Genomic DNA, 23,382 nt, shown 5'->3' with positions numbered 1-23,382 from the left:
TTAAAGCGTCAGCCAATTACGCATTAAATTATCCCTTTTCTGTTGTCAGGTTTATAGGATTATATATAGACTAACGCACCATCAGAGGTATTACAAAAAGAAAACTACGCGTTGGAATTAATAGCATACATGCAAGCATGCTTTTATTAAGTGATTTAAATAACAACTCTATCGAAATCCATCAGGGCGAAAGCGCAAAAGAACTAGAAAATTAATTCTTTTAGGAGCATTCGACACCCTACAAAGAAATGAAGGGCTGTATAGGTATTTCATAATTTCATTTTTCAAATATAAAAAATACATTAAGATATTTTACTTAGAAAATAATCTATAATCATCAGTAATAGGAAACAATCTATAATCTATCAGTAAATAAACCTGGAATAATTTTTCACCTGCAATCAAATACCTGATTTTTAATTTGAAGAACTATTTACTTTCTTTACCTGCCGCTCAGATGGTATAGTGGTTAGGGAAGCTAATCGCGAAACCGAAGGGCCCGGATTCGAATCCAGGCAAAGGCATGGATACAAATTGGCTGTTTCCAAATAAGAAGTACCGGTGGCTATCTATCCGACGTCTCCAAAATAAAATGACCACCTCTTCTGGCCTCGGTAGAGGCGAAAACCATAAAAATGGCTAGTCCTCACCATTAAAAAAATGCTTTGTTTACTTAGTTGCAATCTAGATGTTCATAACCAAGACGAAGTTAATAAGCTTGTCAGTTCGACACAAAAAGTCATTTGCAACTTATAATGGGGCCACCCTCCAAAACATTATGTGTTATAAAAAATGGTAATCTTCTCAATCGCTTCTAATCATTAAAGAATATATTCCTGGCATTATCTTACAGTATTCAGCTTGAAATTGACCATCTGATAGAACTGGAGGACTAAATTGTTACGTGAAGGCCAAGCTCTTGTTTCTTTTCTTTATGTATCTGCTCAAAATAAGCGCTGGTCCGTGAAATTCATCATGAAAAAGATGGAAAGATTAGCACTTTTTGTTTGCGAAAGCTTTGGGTATATTTTAGGTAATACTACAACATTTGCCCAATGGCATCCAACGTTTTGTCAGAACCCAGCAGAGGACGAAATCCAAGTATCTCTTGCCTTTCTTTCCTTATCACAAAAGTCTGGGAGAGTTTTGTTTCTGAGAATTTCTGAGTAACTGCAAAATAGGAGAACGTAACGCTTTTATAAACACAGTCGTAAATTCTAGTTCGAAAAAATCATCTATGTAGTACTCAGAGGTAATTTCAACACTTCGCGTTTACGATATAAAATGTTCCTAATTGCAGTAAGATTACATAGTCTTATTTTATAATATTTTTAGGATACGTATTGATGCGTTTTTAAAGTTCCTTACTGAAAGAGAAAATTACTCCGATAATGCTGTCATGATGTTATGGAAATATAATTTTATTTTTGTCTATACTCTTGTAGAGTCATTAGGTTATTTTGAAGCAGGAAAGTGGGAAAAATGTGTAATGCCTCCCGGGACTCGAAACTGGACCTCTCGAATGCGTGCTGAGTATGCTACCTTTACACCATGAAGGCCTGCTGTAAGGAAGGAGAAAATACTTTATATGCTCCCCCATTTAAAAGGCGACTGGGGATTGGGGGGACCCAGTAGACAAGTCCTGGTCGTGACGAAACGGTTCCGACACCATTGTAGAGTCATTGGGTTAACTTAAAATAGAGGACATGAAAAATGTGCAATGCCCTCGTCCGGACTCGAACCTGAACCTTTCGAATACGCGCCGAAACCGTTACACCACGATGACATGTTGGAAGAGGGGGGAGTACCTTATACACTAAGGTTTCTGAATTTTCTTATGAAATTTCTAATACTCTAATTCTAATCTCCAATTCGGATCAGTGCTGCTGCGGCGATTTGGGCACAGCAAAACACTACGTTCATGAATGTCCTCTCACGGAGGGAATGCACATTTCGTTCCCGCAGACGAACAGGGAGGCATTCAACAGATTTATGGTCAAGCAGCGACACCAGACCAACAAAATTACTCATATAGTTGATAAGCTAATGGACATGGGTCCAGACTTATGCCATGTGTAAATATAACTGGTCAGTATGTCAGCTAATTTCAATGTAAATCAGTGTCATTCATGCATAAGTAATATAGATATGTCTGCGATGTGTATATAGTGTGGGCAAGCGTGTCCTAATGTATGTTATTATTATTATTATTATTATTATTATTATTATTATTATTATTATTATTATTATTATTATTATTTTTATTGTGCTAGGTGTATACACTAGCTCTGTCTTATTATTACAAAGCAAATTAAGGTAATGTCATGTAGGTATTTAGAAAGTATATGTATGTAACAGTGCTGGATTGCATGTCAGCAAATGTGTATTAACAGAAGCATGTAAATAACTACTAATGTATATCTGCCCTTGTTTAGCCATGTACAATGCTATTCTTGAAGATTCAATGATCACAGGACCCGGGCACTTTGGACGGGTGTCTACCCGGTGGCATTTGGTTCGCGGAACTGCCAACCGGATGGTCCAGGCGTTGGGTTTGGACGCCTTGTGCAAGCCTCCCATGTGGCCTCTCTGGCTTTACTCTATATAAGGGCGGACGTGGCCCTATATGCTAATTAACTTAATAATAAAGGGGTGGTGGCCACGTCCTCCGTCACTATCACTATCACTAATACTAATTGGAACGGCATTAAGTCAATTATAATAAATTATCAACGATATTATATGTATATTAATTTATCATAGACTTTATATGTAGGTACAAAAACATCACAGAGTTATCCATTATTACAAGAAGAAATTTGTATAAACAATTGTAAATATCAAATTTATTATTCCCGTGACATCAAAGCTTTGCTTATGGCGAAAAGAGAATTTTCTAAATATTGAAAATATCTGCATACTTCTATCTACTTGCATATTTTAAAAAATGAGCATAAATATAATTATTTTTGCTCAACTTGTAGGCATTACGTTTCCCTAGTTTTTAAAGTTACCACATTACGTTCAGGTTTAATAAAAAATTTACTTTTCTTCCCAATCCGAACTTGTACTCCATTATATTATCGAGTGCATTAAATAATAAGGTTAGTTTAGTTTGTCTTAGTTGATTATCGTAAAACACACTACAGCTATCTGCCTAGAAAGAAAGTTTTCGAGGAGAACTTTCTAAGGAAACCTGCCTCATATATTGGTTACACATAGGGAAAACCACGAAAATACCCATGCAGCCAGATCATTCGCTTGGGAATCGAATCCAGGGTGAAACCCCCAGCGTTCAGCGATAATACCGTTCGGCCGCTAGTAGGCTCTAAAATAATATGGATGCAACCAAATAACATAAGTGCCTTCCGTCGATATAAATTACAAATATTAGGCTTGCATAACCAACAACTATTTTAAAGGATTCTCAAATTCGAAATGTATCAAAACCATATGAGCGATATAGCAGTTTGGATATTCATGAAGCTAAAAGGGTAAATATTCAAATGGATAGTTGAAGAGCTTATTACAATACTTAGCATATAGTAATTATAAAGGATAGAAAAATATTCGCATAAGGTCTTTCAAGAATTCTAGAACCCAAATTTGATTTGATTGACATAGTACCATTGCAAAACTTTTTATCTAAACTAAAAATTTTTTATCTAAAATAAAAACTGCGACTCATTCATAACAAATATATCTGAGAATTTGAAAAGTGTAATTTATCTTAATGATCACAAAACGTACTTCTCAAATCATTCGTTTGTAAAATTAGAAAATCTGATTTTCTTATAAAGAAGTTTTCTCTTTTAACATGTATGGTGAGCATTACACTGTAGCATGAGATTACTTTGATTTGAAAAGGATCATCTATCAAATGTGATAGGACCATTTTGTTTTCTCTCCGAGGACTAAGTATCTAGTCAGTTCTCTCTTCATTTTGATTAGATTGTTCCATTCTCAATAAATCACAGTAGCCGAGATTAGATGGATAAAAAACGCATCAAGTGTTCTCCTTAACAGTGCATGCAAAGCTTGATTTATTCCTCATTTTGCTGAATGTCTAATTTAGTGAAATTTATTTATGAATTATTTCTTTAGGATTATAACTGATTGGTTTTGAAAGGGCGTTAATACTTATGGGATCAATGTTAAATTAAGTAATACATATACATCTTATTAAACGTTAGATGCAGGATCTTGATCTGTTAATGATAATTCCTAAGGGACTGGCAGTAAGTTAGCGATGCGTTACCAAAAATGTATCGCAAAAAGTATTCAAAAATGAACAGAAAACAAAGCAAAGCTATGGTAAGCAGAATTAAATATCAAATATTACTAACTCAGATAAATTGCAAAATATAACTGTAATAATTATCAAAAATGAAAACAGAAAGTACTTTGAAAATGGATTATAATCTTTCCCTTTTAAAAATTTTTGATAAAAGAAAGAAGATTAAAATGGAAGAATTTCAAGTCAGAGGTGAATCATTACTTCACTAATGCAAAATGATCAGAAATTTAAAAAAGGCAATAAAATGCTAGTAATATTAATAACGGTGGTGGTGGTGATGATAATAATAATAATAATAATAATAATAATAATAATAATAATAATATGAATAGTAGTAATAATAATAATAATAATATGAATAGTAGTAATAATGATAATAATAATATGAATAGTAATAATAATAATAATAATAATATGAATAGTAGTAATAATAATAATAATAACATGAATAGTAGTAATAATAATAATAATAATATGAATAGTAGTAATAATAATAATAATAATAATATGAAACTTCTAAAATATTATTATAAATTTAGTATTCTATACATTTGCAATTTTAATTTAGTATCGTTTGTAGTTTAATCATTTGTAATTTAGATTTAATAATTTTATTTGTATTTTTATTTGCTTCGTTTTTTTGCGCTATGATAACGTCTTTGGAGGCTTATCTTTATTATATCTAGATCATTTTCGAATAAAATATTGAAAATAATTTCCGAACCTAGAAGGTATTTAACAATATGCCTTTGTTAATAATACTGCTAAAATGTTAAAACATACAAATAAGCTTTAATAAAATAAGTTTGGTGAAATTAATTTATACTCTCATTTTGCGTTTCATGAAAAACATTGTTATTTTCAGCTGCTTCATTGCTTTTCGAAAGAGCAGAACATATTACTCATATTAACACATTGTAACTGATAAGTTTATATGACTTTTGTTTAAAATATAAAGCAAATTAAGCGCATGTCAACTCCGAATTAAATGCATAGCATAGATGTAGATCTATAATTGTGTCTTTCTGTTCTACAAATTCCGCAAGCATTTATAAGACATTATATACTGAAGAGATAAAGCTGGAATAGTTGCACAGTTTAGTTTCTGTCACGGATTCGCACGTAGGGCAGGGAAAATCTTTAATGTAGCTTTTACATAAATGAAAATTGTAGTAATGAATGCTTGATTAACCCATAAATGCTATCGAAATTAGTGTGTATGCAAACAGAAAATTATATAATTGTGAATGTTTTTCTCTCCAGGTTGGTCCAGCTTTAAACCACACGCCGATTAGGGCTGGAGCACAGCTGAGGATTCTAAGTAAGCATTTTTTGATGTTACATTTCTAAAACAAAGAGGTGTTAATAAAATTCTCTGTTTTCCTCTGTAATTTCAATTGAATATTTTAACCCTCCGTTCTGTATTCTGCATTTTCAGTTAAATGCTTATAAAAGTTCTAGATGCTGGCTAACAATAAGCTACTTCCCAATGGAAATTAATCATCAGGAAACAATCCACTAAGTAATAAATAGCATTATTTCAAATGCAAGAAAAAAATCTTATAATTCTGAATATTGGTTACAAATGTGAAATGGCACCCAGACACCAAATGTATAACATTTGATGAAAAGGTGCTTAAGGCGTTGTATACTAGAAAAATGAAACTGAGTTTCACAAGCAGTTTCAATCCTTAAAAAAAGCGAGAAAGAAATAACGAATTACTAAGATTCCAGAAAGTATTTTAGGTTTTCACAGGAAGAAAATGTTTTAGTTTTCCTGAGGGCCTCAATAGTCCTTCGAGCTTCACTACTTCTTTTCTAAAATATTTTAGCTGGATATTTACAATCGAATCAGAGTTTGGGGACAAAGAAAATACGTTTTAGATATAAAATGATAATACACAGTCCAGTCACATTAATGTGACCATCTGTCAAAAGCCAGAATAACCACCTTTCGCAGAGCGGACTGCTGCGAGACGTGCAGGAAGAGAGTCACATAGGTCCCTGAAGGTGTTCTCTGGGATGTTGAGCCATGCCGACTCTAATGCCGTGGCCAGCTGCGCTAGATTACGCGGTTGAGGATCCATGGCGCGAACAACTCGATCGAGATGGTCCCACAGATGCTCGATTGGGTTTAAGTCAGGTGAGTTTGCTGGCCAGGGGAGGACGGTAAACTCATCCTGGTGCTCTTCGAACCACGCACGTACACTGGCAGCTGTATGGCACCTCGCATTGTCCTGCTGGAAGATGATATCATCCTGAGGAAAAACAATGCGCATGTAGGGGTGAACATGGTCCGCAAGGACAGATGCGTACTTGTATTGATCCATTGTGCCTTCCACAATGATCAGTGAACCTAGAGAATGCCAGGAAAACATTCCCCAGACCATAATGCTCCCGCCTCCAGCTTGGACCGTTCCGGCAATGGTTGCAGGGTGGTTCCTTTCAGAGGTTTCACGCCTTATACGCCAACGTCCATCTGTCCGATGGAGCATAAAACGCGATTCATCCGAAAACGCAACCTGTCGCCACTCAGTGGACGTCCAGCTGCTGTACTGGCGTGCAAATTCTAGCCTTCGCCGTCGATGAACAGCAGTCAGCATAGGTGCACGAACCAGGCGTCTGCTTCGGAGGCCCAGACGCAGCAATGTTCGCTGAATAGTACTTTGGGAGACACTTTTGGTAGCCCCTTGGTTCATTTTGGTGGTCAGTTGCTCAACGGTAGCCCGTCTATCTGCCCGAACGCATCTCCGCAACCGTCGTTCGCCTCTGTCATCTATGGCCCGTGGTGCACCACATTTGCCACGTCGCTGATTTTGGACAGTCCCATTTTGCCATGCACGGTACACTTTTACCACGGCGGCACGCGAACAGTTCACAAACTCAGCCGTTTCGGAAATGCTTCCACCCTTGGCCCGAAAGCCAATGATCATGCCCTTTTGGAAGTCGGATAAATCGCTTCGTTTCTGCATTACGCCAACGATTGAAATGTTTTCCGAAGCCCTCACACACCCTTTATATACGCTCAACTGCACTGTGCTGCCACCAGCCTTCTGTGATTGGTTATTTAACTCTGACATGGAAAGTACGTGGTGGTCACATTAATGTGACTGGACTGTGTATATAATCAACAGCTCTTAGAAACCACTGAAAGTAAAATCTTTTAATATAAATTAAAATATCCATTACTAAATAAAACTGTATCAGTTCCCACTACCATTTTCAAAATAAACCTTATTTTATTTGGCAAATATAAAAATTATTTTATTTTCAAATAAATATTAATTTAATTTTTAAATAATTTCTTCAAATTCTTAATTTGCTTACAGTGTAACTATTTTTGTACTTCTCCAGCTGCGAATATAACGGGAGTAAACAGAGGGAGAAACAATGAGAGATTAATAGGTTATCAAATCAGAGACTGAACCTTTTGTGACGCTCCGAAAGAAACCATATATTCGTAATTTATAGACCTCGACTGGCTTTTCGAATGTAGAAAATGTGAAACATCAGTTGTACTGTTAGCAGGATTTGAACTACGAATCTTTCATGTGGGCAATGTGATAGTTACGTATAAGTTTTCATTCCTCAATATATGTTAATGAAGTTTTATTAAAGTTTGCTTTGGTTTGGCCTAGTTCCGAGAAACTAAACCAATTGCAAAACCGATCACGATTGCTATGAATCGAAGAACAGAATATTTACTATTAAATCTATTTTAAGATACTGTTTGTTGGTAAGTACAATAATTAACAATTATTAAATAGCTTAACTTGAATTTTCATCGACTTATAGTTACCTGGAATTACTTGAATTCGACACAGTAAAAAGACTCAAAGAATTGAATAAGATTTTCACTTTATCAGCTGTTAGAATTGTTTACAAGGAGTTCATTCTTTCTTAGCATCGAATACTAGTCGTTTGGTTTTATTTAATCTGTTGCGACAAACACTGGGGAAAATTAAAAAAAATACATACGAATTAAACATATGGCGCGATGGCAGCGTCATCTATAGAAAAAGGTAAAATAAGGCATAAACATTTTAAAAACTGAACAGATACGAAGGAATTAGGCTTCATCGAAACCACAATACTGCTTTTTTATAATTAGGCTTTTAATTGACTGCGTTTACTGAATTGACTTTCCGAACACATGTAAAAAGTAACAATAGGAACATGTACTTGAGGAAACGAGCTTTACTTTCTGCAGCAGGTAAACGTATAAGCTATTTCTCCCGCATTCTTGTCTAGGCGAGTATTCCAGAGGTCCGCGGTTCGATTCCCGGCGAAGGCGTTGCTTATTTTTCATTTTGCCTGCTCCCAAAAATACCTAATGTCTCTATAAACGTACAGTTTCAAACTTTTCAATTTTAAGTTTGAGACTGTATTTTTCAGTCGGAATTTTCAAATTAGTAATTCAGCTTCATTAAGCTTCTATATAAAAATTTAATTTTATTGGCATAAATATATTATTTTATCGGTGGAATACATATAGAGACCTGATAAATATAAATAAAAATGTTCATTTTAATATGCTATTTTTATTGTCCAATAAACAAAGAAATAAATTAAATGATTCTTGAAACATATAGCTTCTTTCTCGGTTATTTTGAGAGTCTGCATAATATTTATCTTATTATCGATATATATTAATGCTTAAGATTCTTATTATGAGGGTCTATAAAAGCCATTCATCTTGAGGTTTCAGCTCAAAAAATTGATTTCCTGTTTATGTTTTATTTATTTCTATTCTTATTTGTTTATGTTTTATTTTTTCCTGTTTTGTTTTATTTATTATATATGATAATTTATTTTAATTGTTCATCGTATTGTTCTTACGAAATATTGTCAGACATATATTAGTTAAGTCAATAAAAAGGAATATATTAATTAATTTGCCTTATAACAAGTTATATAATGATATTATCATATACGCTGCACAAACATTCTGTCATTTAATACTTCGTTAATATAATTACTTTTACGATTATTATATGATATGATTCCACGAGTCCACATAACAAGAAAAGAAGGAAGAATGATTACAAAGTCATGCATCAACGTTCTCAACGGTAATGTGGCTTCATTTCTTTTATCAGATATATTTACGACAAGCATTAACTGAATAACCTGTGGTTATTATGTGATTTCGAACGACTGATTAGTAATATGATCTGCACCAATTAAAAATAACATAACATAATTTATTTGCCTGTGCGATTAATTTTCTTATTTATCTGCCTGTATGACTAAATCTCTTATTTATCTGTGTACGCTATTAAAGCAGAAATTATATTCCAAAATGGCAATTTAAAATTTTGTTTGTGAAGATTCTATAACATAATAAATGTATGCTGTTTCCAGTTTGCCTATTATTGACCTTTACGGATCTACTACCTTCATTACTTCTGAAGGAGAAATGTCTAAATTACTTAATAAGAATGAAGTTAAAGCTGATCGCATTTACCCATCGCCTATAGAGTCTTCTCATTTCAATACGAAACTGTCAATTCATTTTAATACACAAAGTAGTAATAATAATGATGATAATAAAAAATCTGAAGGCTTTCAGATTTTATATTACGCTCAAAAGAGTTCAGGATCTTCTTAGTTAAAGTAATAATGTTAGAATCTCGGCCATTAGTTACAGTGTTTAAATAAATGACTCTCTAAATAGCAGCTTTTTTAGGAAGCAAGAGTATGTATAAGTTGTTTAAAAAAGAAGCTGTATTTATATACTTTCAAACATTACTCGTTCGCCTCCCAGACGGTATAGTGGTTAGAGAAGCCTGATTGCGATATCAAATGGCCCGCGTTCGAATCCCGGAGAAGGCCATGGATGTAAAATTGTATGTCCTTTCGTAGCAGGCAGCGGAGGCCGTCCATTAGGCTCTTCCACAATAAAATGGCCTTAGTAATAGCCAATGGCATTATAGGCAAGTGACCGTCATTGGGGGGGGATATCATTTCTTCTATGATGTGTCATGGAGAAGAAATTAAGTTTGTAGGATTCCACGCCTTAATCAGCTTTTTTGAACCGTAATGAAACTGTCAGGCGACTTGTTGCTCCGTCCATATATTTAACAACCAAACCTGAAGAACGTTTAATTAATCAACAATAATATTTTTATTTAAACTTTAACTTTGGAATGCACGGCTTATGCTTACAAATCACTCTCCCCTGCTTATGGAATTTTAAGGTAACATAAAACTGCAATTTAAACTAAACAGGAGCTGGATTTACAAATGCACATCCTAACAAGCGCTGACTTAATTCTAACTGATTGTCTAAGTAACTGGATTGATATAAAGCTAATTCCGGATAAGATAATTCGCAGGGGTGGGCGAGATCAAGAGTACGCTTGCAGAATTAAACTAAACACGCAAAGCGGTCATTATGTCCATATGTTTACACAGCAAGGCACCATACGAATTGTTTCAAATAGGATGTTGACACATATTCCAGAGTGGGCAGGTTGTATGGGTGAGTTCCTTTTCCTGTACCCATTGTGTATAACGGGTTCACACCGTTTTCAAAAATGGTGTCTCAAAGACGTCAATTCTTGCCTTTATAAATGTGTATCAGGCCAACTAGGGTGACATTTTGTCTGATTTCTCGCAATGAATGAATACTGTAATTATAATGATAAAAAAGAGAAAATAATTCCAAGGTAAGTAAGGGCAACATTTCAGTTTCCATCCACACAAGAAAGTCAGAACACAGCAGTAACCCACGAAAGTCATGCTCAAGATATTCTGTAAATTTTATACACAAAACACAGGACTTAAAATTGATAATATTTCTCATTTTTATTACTATGTTTCCCATATTTCTATTTTTGTATGCATTTGTACTGTAAAATTGAACAGAAATTGAAATCTTACTATATTTAAAATATTTTATCTCGAGTGTTTTTTTTTCCCGCGAGATTCTGCTATACTTTGAGGTTGCGTTGCCTTTCCCATGCAGCATTTAAAAATATAGCCGTAATATTGCAGAAATAACATTAAATTTCTGAAGGCTTAACATAAAATTTCTTGAGGCTTTCCTCTCTCCTTAAGTGACCACTTCTGGAAGTATGTTTCTGCCAGCATAAGCATTTAAATCAAATGTATATTTATTTTCTATCTGAAATCAAAAGCTGGCTACCTGGGAGGCTACCTGTGACTACTGTGAACTGTGCTGTTTACATTTTGCAGTTAAAGTATATTGAGAGCTAAATGTTAAATTCTTAAGCTGAAAATTCTATCAAGTAATTTTAACATGTTTAATTAATCATTAAATAACTTTCTTTAATTTAAACTAAAAATAAAGTTATCATGAAAACTTTCTATGTTTTCAGAAAAATTTAAAACGTAGAACAAAAACTTGAGAATAAACAATCACAGCCCAGTCTCTTATTTATTATATTTTCTTAGAAGCATAAATTAATTACATACAAATAATAAGTATATTTGTATGTAAATAATTATAAAATTCTGTATGTACTACTACAGCTTGACACCTCACGGCATTTTGACTCTAATAAAATTTGATGTCATGGAGAGAAATTACTTAAGGTTACTTTGATCACGAATTATCCATACACATTAATAGTTCTTTTCGGATTAATTTCAACTATAGAAGAAAAATTATTCACACAATCTATTATCGCACAAACAGAGTATTTCCAGGGCAAAAATTCATAATTGAGGATATTTATCTTTGGACAAGTACGAATAAACGATAATGAAATCTATATCTTCCGATTTTTAATAAGATTTATAGTACAGAGTAAATAAACTAGCTCCATTTAAAGATTTTTGTTGCGTTATTCATGTTTGTTTTGAATGGAAGAAACAATTATATAAACTCGTATTTCAAATAACTAGAAATGTTTGCAATATTGTATTTTCAACAAATATACAATTGCATTATCCCCGCGGGAAGCATAAAATTGTTTCGGGGTCCGAATGCAACCAGCGGAAGGCCATTTTGATACCACTGATTTAGGCGGTCATATAAAAGCCTCTGATGTCGGAAAAATACTGAATTTAAAGAAAAGTTCGTAAAAAAATGGTGGAAATTTCTTCCTAACATTTCTTCTCCATATTTATTTATTTATCCTTTCTCTAATAGAATGATAAATGCATTAGAACAAAAATTAAGTCAGTATATGGTGAAAAATATAAGTATTATTTTATTATTTTAATACGGAAATCATTAAAACTCAGAAAACAATTTTTGTGGTACTTCCAAATTTCGTCAGAATTATTGCATGAAATATTCTGCGAGGAATTTTGAATTTATATTTTCTCTGTGGATCAAAATATTTAGAATTCTTTATACATATCTCCTAATTTTCGAAGCTGCAAATTATTGAAAAGGAAAATAAATACAAACTCTCAGTTCCTGAGAAAATTAAATTTCATTTTCGTGACATTGTTTCTAAAAGTTTTATGATAAAATTTTACTCAGGTATTTTTAGCGTTTAATCAAGTATAGAAACGTATTGCGAAATATTCGTCTGATATTGCAATTATATTTGATTTTTGTAAAAGTCAAACATAACATACAATCTACATATATGCAGTGTTTTTGCGTATATGTCTTGTTTAAAATTCCGTACATTATGACATAAAATAAACTACATACAACTTTTGCATAACTCAGAATTTACTGATTCTGCTTTATACTATAAAAATAAAATAAATGCATAAAAGTAATTAGTTAAACACATTTCACATATTTTATTGTTTTAAATCATTCAATAGGATAATTTTGGAAATCACATGATAATTCACCTAGCTCAAACTAGAAAGACATTAATTTATAAAATTTCTTATGAAATTGTGTATAAGTTGATTTAATTAACAAATGCATACTAAACAAAAGTCACGGTAGCTAAGTATGAACGTTTGTAAGGTTCATCTTCCATGCATGTCTAAGCCCACTGAATTCATCGTGGCCGTGGCAAGGAGTGCAAGACTGCATCTCTGGTTCGCAAGGATCTTGAGCACCATACGATGACAGTACTCTGCTTAGTTCCGCCCCAATTTTGATGAAGAACATCCTTGGGGGACGAATCTACCCCTCTTCTCCTACCACAACCTCTCGAGAGGACTTTCAACTCGCCGCATAATTAGAGTGTCTCCATGCCGCACATGCACTATACATTTGCAAACACCCATGCCGTCTTCGAAATTCGAATCCAAGCCCTTCGGTACGGCAATCAGCGTCGCTAACCACTATCACGGTTGGGTAGTTTAAACATTGGTTCTAAAATCGATCAAAAAAGGATGTGATTTTATATGTCTGTCACACAGCTCTTAGAGTATGAATTCATATTTGTAATGAGGCAGTTTATGAGTGCAAGTGGTAGTCTCCTGCAGCAGCATTGTTCTCAATCCCAGAGGGTAATGGTGAGTTGCGTCGCCTCTCTGTAATCAATTCCCTGCTGTTTATTCTTATCTCTTTCTCCGGCCAATAGCTATCACAGGATGAGGTTATATAGAGAATCATTTAATTGAATCAAGACTGGCTTCTGAACAGAATAGTCCCTCACTGATGCTTCGGATAATATCCATGTTATCTTCACCATGCCTGTCTTGTATGCAGGAGTGAGCGGAACGCAACCAGAAGGTTTTCTTGCAAATCGGCATTTCTACTGTAGGCTTCTGGAAACAATAACCCTTGAAACTCAGCTTTTTTTCTTAGCATGGAGGTCATGAAAGAGCTAAAGCTTGTAATGGCTCACTGAATAAACAAGTATCTATCTTGATTTGCCTTCGTGGCTCTTGCAAGACTTAGTCAAGCCTTTTTCTGTACTAATTTTGTGTCTTAAAATTACTTCCACAATTCACACAGGACGCTGGACTTTATATTCAAGGCTCTAGAAATCTTGAGAGCTCTATTTCGGGGCTTCTGATGATTCATCCAGTCATCAAAATGTTAGTGGCATTTTATTTTAATTGTCTGCGAGCGAAGTTCATCAAATGTTTCAAAGCAACGCTAACGCGAAGTTTGACACAAGCGCTCAATATGCCACTTAGATTCCTCATGACTGATCTCTGAAATACTCCTCTCATACTCACGTTTATGCTTGCGTATTTGACACTAAATATTTTTATTTTGTTATATTGTTGCGAAGAATAATTTGTATTTCTCTTTGGCGCTTTTCGAGAAAAATCTCCCAAAGTATGCAAATTTGTTTCGCAAGCATCAGTACTTATATATTCCCTGTTTGAATAATTCTCTTTATTTCGTTTAATACGTTTCATAGCGTTGTTGTGAGCATTTAGAGGTAACTTGAAATTCATCTTAATAATTAAGTATTAAATAACCATAATACATATTTCATCATATACGTTTTCGCCCTTGCGTAAATTTATGTCACAAAAATGTTTTTACAATAATTACAACATTCGTATATGACTCCGAAAAGATTTCATTGTGTAATTCAAGTACATTTTATATAATTCAAGTATCTTTCTGCTCCTTGCAAAACCAAGGAGTTTTAAAAATCGATAAATGTCAAACTTTAACTTCAAACGATAGGTTCTTAAAAAGGCTGAAATTTGTATGCTAGTTTGCAAATCTTAGGAATATTTAGGTATTTCGAATACAATTCTCTGCTGAAATATTTGCAATGGGGACAAGTCTTACACAATGTAGACAGCTAAGGGACGAGAGAAACAACATTATCCCTTCTCTGTCAGCGGTGTTTTCAAACTTTGAGCATTTACTGGTTAATGTGCATTTATTAGGAACTGCTTGACATGAAGCGTAGATGAGGCTCTCTGGTTAAGTGGGATTATGGGTTTTATTGGCACCTCTTCAGTATGTTTAATGGATTCAGTGCTCTGAAGTTCAGTGCAAATTCAGATCGAAACGAATGAGCTGATCAGTGTATTCGTGTTATGTCCAATTAATTCAAAACTTCAAATAACATTAACAGGTGAAATAGACCAAACAAGCAATTTATCAACCAAAAAGTATAATATAGAAATATGTATATAATAGTATATTATATATAAACTGTTACGGATAAATTGCACATGGAACCTACTACAGCAGCGTTTTGGCAGTTAAACGTCTTCCAGAAGCATGAACTCTAGACGTTCATCCAGCATAATACCATTCTAGTCTAGAACATCTCAATGATACATGTATGTATATATATACTGACGGAATAAAACTCCCAACACCAAGAAGGGGTTGAACTAGGTAAACGAAATTTATAGGCATTTTATAGGCATTTTTTATATGTTTGAAAGACGATGTCTGTTCAAATTTCGCGCTAGGCACATACGTGTGACACATGAAAATTAGGTTTGGTTTAAATACGCGTTGTAAAGTTTGTGAGCATTATTTATTATTCAGATCTGACGTAGTGAGTTCATGTTAGTTAAGAATACTTTTAAGAAGAAGCCATTATCAACAGCTCAATGAGTTTGAATAAGGTCGTTTAATAGGGCTAGGAGAAGGTGGATTTTCTTTCCATGATACTGCAAAAAGACTCGGCAGGAATGTGCTCACTGTGCATGATTGTTGACAGCAGTCGTAAAAGGAAGGCACTGGTTGTATCAAACCATTGTATATAACTATTTTATTTCATTTTTAACACACTTTATTAATTTCATGCATAACATCGGTCGTTTTAATCCTATTCGCTCTAGCATTTATTCTCTATGTACGCAATTAATGATAATGCAACTGAATCTACATTATGTACATTATACATAACCTGCATTAATGTTTGCATGTTGTAGTTGTAACAAGCTTTTTTTTACTAATGAAAGAAATTAGTTCAATTTATACAATGTATATATAGAGTATATATTGATAAAGTTTCAAATTTTTTCAGTTCCTCCTGAGTACATTTCTGTCAATGGCCTGGGTCAGTCATCGACAGTCGAAGTGAAAGAAAATACTTCAGTGCAGCTTACTTGTCAAGCGGTGGGTAGCAAACCTCCAGCGCTTCTCAAATGGTACAGAGACAGTCATGAAGTATCTAAAGGTAACTAGAAATTCATGAGTCACATTGTCTGTTGAAAAATAAATTAGCGATTTGCTTCAAAATGTCTTGAGTTATTTTTGTAGTTAAAGCGTTATACTGATTGGCATTATGTTACATTAAATATAACAAGAGGATTTATTTCACAATTTTTTAAAATTTATTCCATTAATAAGTTAAAAAATAAAACTTAAAAAGTAATAAATGCATTTTATATTACTCGTGAAATTTATTTTATTTCAAAATTACATTTTAAATTTTACCAAAATCTTTCACAGTTTATAGATCATTTAGATGAGCAAAATTTTTTTAAAACGTATTTCTTTGAAAAAACGTTCTTATGGAACATCCATTTTCACAAGCAGGAAAAGAATTTGTATTAAAAATATAATGTAAAGTATTTGGGACTGTAACGTACCCCTGAGATATAATTTATGGAGATAAAATGACAATTAAAAACAAATTTACAAAATACAAAATTTTTAATTGCAAAAATTCAAAATATATGAAACTAGACTAAAGCTATATTTTTATTTGTAGTTTGCAGTCTGGATGTTTAAGTATCATATATTTTTATAATGTTTATAATATTCTGACATTTTAATATTTCTACTAAACTGATATTTTATAATATAAATATTTATCCACGTATGTTAACCATACAGCTCAAAAAGTTTTATTTTTATCCGAAAAATGAGCATATATTTTATGAATCTGAAAATATTAAAATAATTTTAATCTTAGTTTTGTTCAGCTATCATACTGATCCGAATATACGACAAAGTTTCAGTTTTCTTTAAAATACGTACGGAAATTAGCAGTTACAAATGTAATAAGACGTTTTATGGCTTAAAACTGATGTTAAAAGAAGCTGCGTTCATTTATATTAACTCAGAGTACAGTACTAAAACTATCTTAATGCCATTATTGATATCAATAAATTTAAGATCCATCATGTCAAAAGTAGTCTCTTTGTATTTGTCGTAAATGATTTAAAATGTTAAAGACGTCTGGTAAGGGAAATTTTATTTATATGATATCGTGCCACAAAACCATACTTCAGTAAAATATAGGTGATTTCCTCTCCCCCCCTCTCTCTCTCTCTCTCTTTTTTTTTTTTTTTTTTTGCCAACTTTTGTAAATTACCAATTTTGGTATACCATGTACAGAGTGACGAAATTAATATCAGAGCGACGTTCCTATCTCATCGAATTCATGTGGTGAATGTGAATTGATTGCATGAAAAGATATAAATATTATCAATTATGTTAATTGAAATTGGCATTTCTGCATCCTGTGTAATCCAGCAAAATGTAGTGTTTTTTCAATTGCCTTTTTTTAACTGCATTTACTCTTCATTTAATAAATTAGACATTCTTTTCATGAAGCTTTACATACCTTTAGTACATACTTACCATCTAGCTAAATTTCTTGCCAACAATTATGCTTGGTGCTAAATTTGTCCGGATAATATAAAAGTACCATATTGAATTTTTATTTTAGCACTAAAAATGGGTCTCGTACCCCGATTATAAAGTTTTCTGAAATTTCTTCTATGTGAATAATTTCAGCAATGGTGACTAAAATTATTACGAACACAATGCTTCAAAACTGCGTAGAATTAATAGTTAGGTTAAGAAAAAGTGTGCTAAAAAAGAATAAGATGAACCGTAGAATTAAATTCCAGTGAAAGAAATTTCAGTCCGGAGTGGTCAATTTCGCCTATTAGGGGAATCAGGAATATTTGCATTATTTGTTATAGTAGCTCGTGATATAATATAATGGTAAATGATTATGAAATGTGTGGTAATTTAATTGTGCTGTAAATTAAATGTGCTGTAAATTTAATTATGTTACTAGCATAAAAAATATTAGAAACATTTTCATGTATTTATATTTAAAGAGATATTGCAAATTTAAAAGCCCTTACTCTAAAAGTGAAAGCTTAGCTTTCTTTTCGACAAGTATTCAAAATCAATGTGTTAAGCATTTGACACAATTTCTCAAAAAGTAATAACAAATCAATGCATTGCAAATACCACCCGAAGGCGCAAAAATATTTCTCAAATCCAGAAGCTCCGAATCCACATTACCCAGCAAGCAGGTTTCTGATTTAATAAAAAACACTTCCAGAAATAATCTCTTCTATCTCTTTTTCTCTGATATGTAACTAAGAAAGGAATGATTACTAAATCCTTTTACCGATAATAAAACCTTTTAACATCTTCTTTCCTGGATTTCTATTGGAGACGTAATTGCCCTGTGCGATTCAGCTCCAGGCTGGTTATTAAGAGGATTCGAGATATAGAAGGGGATTACGCGATTTGTTTTCCGTTTTGTTGTTTGCAGGCTGCAGGCTGCTAGTAGTGACTACACTCCGTAAGCATCACTTTAATTATCGATAATTGTCCTCTTAGGAAACTGTCAGTTATTTTTTATTTTTTGAAGGGATAAATAGAAGATGAAAGGTGCCCCTCGATAAGTGTTCTTAAAGAAAAAATAAATGGTTCGGAAAAAATAGAAACTCACGAAACGTAAAAAGTAAGGCGAAAGAAACGTGCAAAATAAAGGAAAAATAAGTTTCTATTTTGTTGTATTTATTTTTGTTTCGCTGATTACTCTCGACGTTTGAGACTCTGTGAGGAATATATGCTTCTTTTCAGTTGCTTTTCCGGAATAAAACTGAGACGAAGGCTCTAATTTGATAGTTCTCGATGAGGCAGAATAGAAGTAATTCAATTTTATTTTTCCTTGCGAACAAAATATCCTTCAACTATTTTTCTGAAATTCACTTTACTTTAAAACTTTAGTAGAAGTAGATCGTTTAATGTAATACATTTTACATGGAAGAAATTTATATCTAAAGAATAGAAACCATACATTTTTATATTTATATTCAAAGGATTTAAAAATTTAAGAAAGTTTATTAATTGCCCATTTGAGGACAACTTGAGATCCTCGCGTGGGCTTCAAATAGGTCTTCCGTAGAAATTTCCTTTTTCACGCTTATTTGGCCCTCAAAAAATAACTTGGATCATGAACTACCACAAAACTACTTATTCTCAATATTATATTGGTTTCACAAAATACAATAAATGGACAGAAAGCAGGATTCTTAATGCGAGAAGCTTCCGAAATGAAAAACACAATCCTGAAAAGGAAGGAAATCAAAACTGCGAACTTCCAACAAAGTGATCGAAATTAATTTAAAAAATAAAAGAGTTTAGAAAATGTCTGACTTCAGATTTACTGCTCAAAGAATGGAAACTTTCGAAGTCGATAGAAATATTTTCGAAGTCAACTAAATTGATCTATCGACTTTCGAAGTCGATAGATCAATTTAGTTGTATCCACAGTCCTGAAAAACATTGAGTTTGTTATTATAATCATCTGAATAATACGTTTGTTGAGTATTTTGACTCTTTTGATAGTTCTATGAAATCTTATGGTTACATTAAATTTGAAATCTGAAAATATCTGATGTAGACATCACATGACATCCTTTTATGGCCTATTAAATTATTATTTCTGCACTTCATTTAAACTTATTTCCTTGAATTTCATTATGGATATATTACTCCTTCAATCAATTCAATTCTCATTATCCAGAGAGGCAAAAATACATAAAAACTCAATGCATATTCATCTGAAATTGTAAAATACAGAAAAACGGAAACACGAAATACAGTTAAAAACAGTTAAAGAAACGATTTTTAAAATTAAAATAACAGTTTCTACGCGATAGCAAGTAACTCAGACAACATTTTCGGTACACAAAATTAAAAGTTAACTTTTTGTTCCACAGTGCAAAAATGCACCAAAATAGTGCACAAATTGACTAAATTTACAATTCTGCTAAGAGTTTCAACTGTAAACAAAGGGCCGCTTCATTATGTCTAGCGTCACTTTTGAAAAGTTATAATGAAAGCCTAGAGTCAACTTTAAAATGTGAATGTGCTAAAAATATTGTAAACGACTATAAAATATATAGTCGTTTATAGTATTTTTAGTACATTCACATTTATACTATACTGATATCTAATGTGCGCTATACTGATATGCGCTGCATAGAAGTTACATGATATACTAACTATATCTACTGATGATGTAGAATGACAAATCTAGTCAGCATATCATAATATCTTTGATTAGTAAGAATACAGGAGTGGGATCCTTTTACAGAAATATCAGAAAAACCGAATAGTCTGATGAAATTACTGCGAAGCTGCACCAAACAGTGAATTTTGATGCGTGCAAAGGGATTTCCTGAACTTCACGAAATTGTTTGGATGCTCAGATTTGAGAATTATGAGTATTAACAGTACCATTTGGGAAAATTGGCCTTATCTTCCCACAGAATTTTGTATGACCAAATATCTTCAACTTCTTTTTTGGCAAAAAATGTCAGAGCAAATGTCACCCGTTTATATTAATCGTTGGGTTTCAATTTCTATACGTGGTTTATCTTATATGGTTAGAAATGAAGAAATTTTGGCAAGATTTACAATATTGTAGAAATTTTCAAATTCAATTGTTGCGCTGTTCCCTGGGCACTGCTACTACCAGTAATGGTTCCGTAGATGCCGTAAACGATTATTGTTGTGACATCAGTAACTGTCTGTTCTGAAACCGGTTTCCGTATTCTGCCAAACCGAGCAGCTAAGAAGCCTATTTCTTCAAATTTCTGAATCATGAAAAGGCTTATGCGTTTTTACGACTTCTAAACTCACGAAGAGAGGCGGTTGTATTCAATTAATCACGTTCACAGTTAAACAACAAGAAATCATATCTAAGTTCTCAAAATGCTATATTCTTTTTATTATTATTATTCTCTTTTTTAACGTAATGTAGAATCACATAGACACTCAACATTTCGCCTGAAAATGATTTGATTTCACGCATACTACCCCTAGTCTTCAGTGATTTTAATTTTTCAATTGTAAATTCACTCCAATTTATTTCAAAATATTTATTGGAATTTTTTAATGCTAAGATTTTTATTTCAGCATCTTTTGCGATAATGGCGAGTTGAACTATCAAACTCACTTCAGATATAAATATTTTATAGTCGTTTATAGTATTTTAGCACATTCACATTTTTAAGTTGACTCTAGGCTATCATTATAACTTTTCAAAAGTGACGCTAGACATAATGAAGCGGCCCTTTGTTTACAGTTGAAACTCTTAGCAGAATTGTGAATTTAGTCAATTTGTGCACTATTTTGGTGCATTTTTGCACTGTGGAACAAAAAGTTAACTTTTAATTTTGTGTACCGAAAATGTTGTCTGAGTTACTTGCTATCGCGTAGAAACTGTTATTTTAATTTTAAAAATCGTTTCTTTAACTGTTTTTAACTGTATTTCGTGTTTCCGTTTTTCTGTATTTTACAATTTCATATGAATATGCATTGAGTTTTTATGTATTTTTGCCTCTCTGGATAATGAGAATTGAATTGATTGAAGGAGTAATAAATCCATAATGAAATTCAAGGAAATAAATGAAATGCAGAAATATTAATTTAATAGGCCGTAAAAAGATGTCATGTGATGTCTACATCAGATATTTTCAGATTTCAAATTTAACCTTGAGCCATCGCTTTGTAGAAGAAAGTGTCATAAGTGGCTTTATTCGACCTGCATGGCCACTTCGCTTCTTCTGATCTGATTCCACGCGATGTTTTCCTGTGAAGTTAAGTTCAAAGTGCCTTTTGGTGAAGTTCCGCCTTGGATGATTTATAAAGGACAGAATATCACGGGCTATACTAGGCATTCCTGTAAACAATGCTAATTTTGACACTCAAAAATATTGATTACCGAATGCAATGTAAAATCTTCGAAAAGATGGTAATATTGTAATGAATCTACGTTCTCAGCAATAGAACGCTTTTATGGAATAAAGTGCTATGATGCGCTGAAATATCATTTCCGTGACTTTTTGGGGCACTTCATTTGCTAATATCATGCAATGTTGCATTGAAATGTCTTCTTTGTTATCGATTAGTCTAGTTCTGAATTGTGTATAAAACCCAGTGCCGCATCTTGCCCTGTCTGCAACTTTTGGAACTATTGTTTACCGTCATTTGTCCCCTTACGAAATTTGGTAGCATTCAAGCTAATAAATCAGGCAACAGATGGCTTTGAGAAGTGTCAGTTTTTTTTTCTTTGAGAACATACAGACTCCCCGTGCACCACATATGTACAACACGGGGCTTACAGAAGTAAGTTAACTAAAATATTAAAAGTTACATGCATAAATAAACATTAAAAGTTACATGCATAAATAAAGATTAAAAGTTACATGCATAAATAAACATTAAAAGTTACATGCATAAATAAAGCGAACAAAAGCAGAGAATAGCTGTCTGGACTTCACGAAAACAGATAAGTTCACTGGCCAAGTCACTCCGAATATTTTCAAATCGTTCTGTAAGCTTAATCTAGGGCCATCAAATGTAGGGCATGAGAAAATCAAATGTTCCACATCCTGAGGAACTCTTTTTGAACATTCACATAAATTGTTTGATCGTAGATTAAAACGAAACAGGTAACTTGCAAATTTACCGTGACCAGATAAAACCTGAGACACTTTAAAATTTAATGAGAGGAAAGACTCGGATAAAAACAAACACCCTGTATACTCAAAAAAATTAATTTGATTTGTGTTGATAATGTTAACGACACTATTTTTTGTTCTTGATTGTATTATTAATTAAAGACACTGGCGAACTTGTTCTTAAGTTATTGCAGAACTATATTTGTTCTTCTCGACCAGAAATTTTCGATCATGTGATTTCATTGACACATACTAGTAAAAAAAGCTATTCCCTCTTTCCTTTATATTTTTATTTCTGCCACTTCTATATGTCAAGTGACACCATTGAGTATGAGCTTTGGAAAGAAAGAAACCGTCTTTGTTTTCTGACCCTGTTTGTTTTTCCAATGTGTAATATGAATATCACTTTTCGTTAAAATGTTATGATATAGGCATTGAAGGCGACTAAGGCATCTTTCCTCTTAGACTGATAGCTTTCGTATGCTTTGCCATAATTTACGTAATTCATTTTTATATACAAACCAAAATAGCTTAGG

General features: G+C 32.9%; 1 protein-coding gene across 2 annotated transcripts in view; it reads left to right on the top strand.

Moving 5' to 3' along the window:
• Positions 1–23,382, top strand: part of LOC118185412 (nephrin-like) — a 1,505,573-nt gene that overhangs the window by 538,200 nt on the left and 943,991 nt on the right. For both annotated transcript variants that reach the window (XM_085813712.1, XM_085813713.1), the window contains exons 4-5: positions 5,561–5,618; positions 16,144–16,296. In XM_085813712.1, coding sequence (XP_085669838.1) covers positions 5,561–5,618; positions 16,144–16,296 — 211 coding nt within the window. The remainder of the gene's footprint in view (positions 1–5,560; positions 5,619–16,143; positions 16,297–23,382) is intronic.

Source organism: Stegodyphus dumicola, chromosome 3, assembly GCF_044657685.1.
Source record: "Stegodyphus dumicola isolate Sdum_Otavi_A_Nest chromosome 3, ASM4465768v1".
NCBI classification, from domain to species: Eukaryota; Metazoa; Arthropoda; class Arachnida; order Araneae; family Eresidae; genus Stegodyphus; species Stegodyphus dumicola.
Note: the sequence above shows the minus strand (reverse complement) of the source record. Positions and strands in the feature narration are given on the sequence as shown.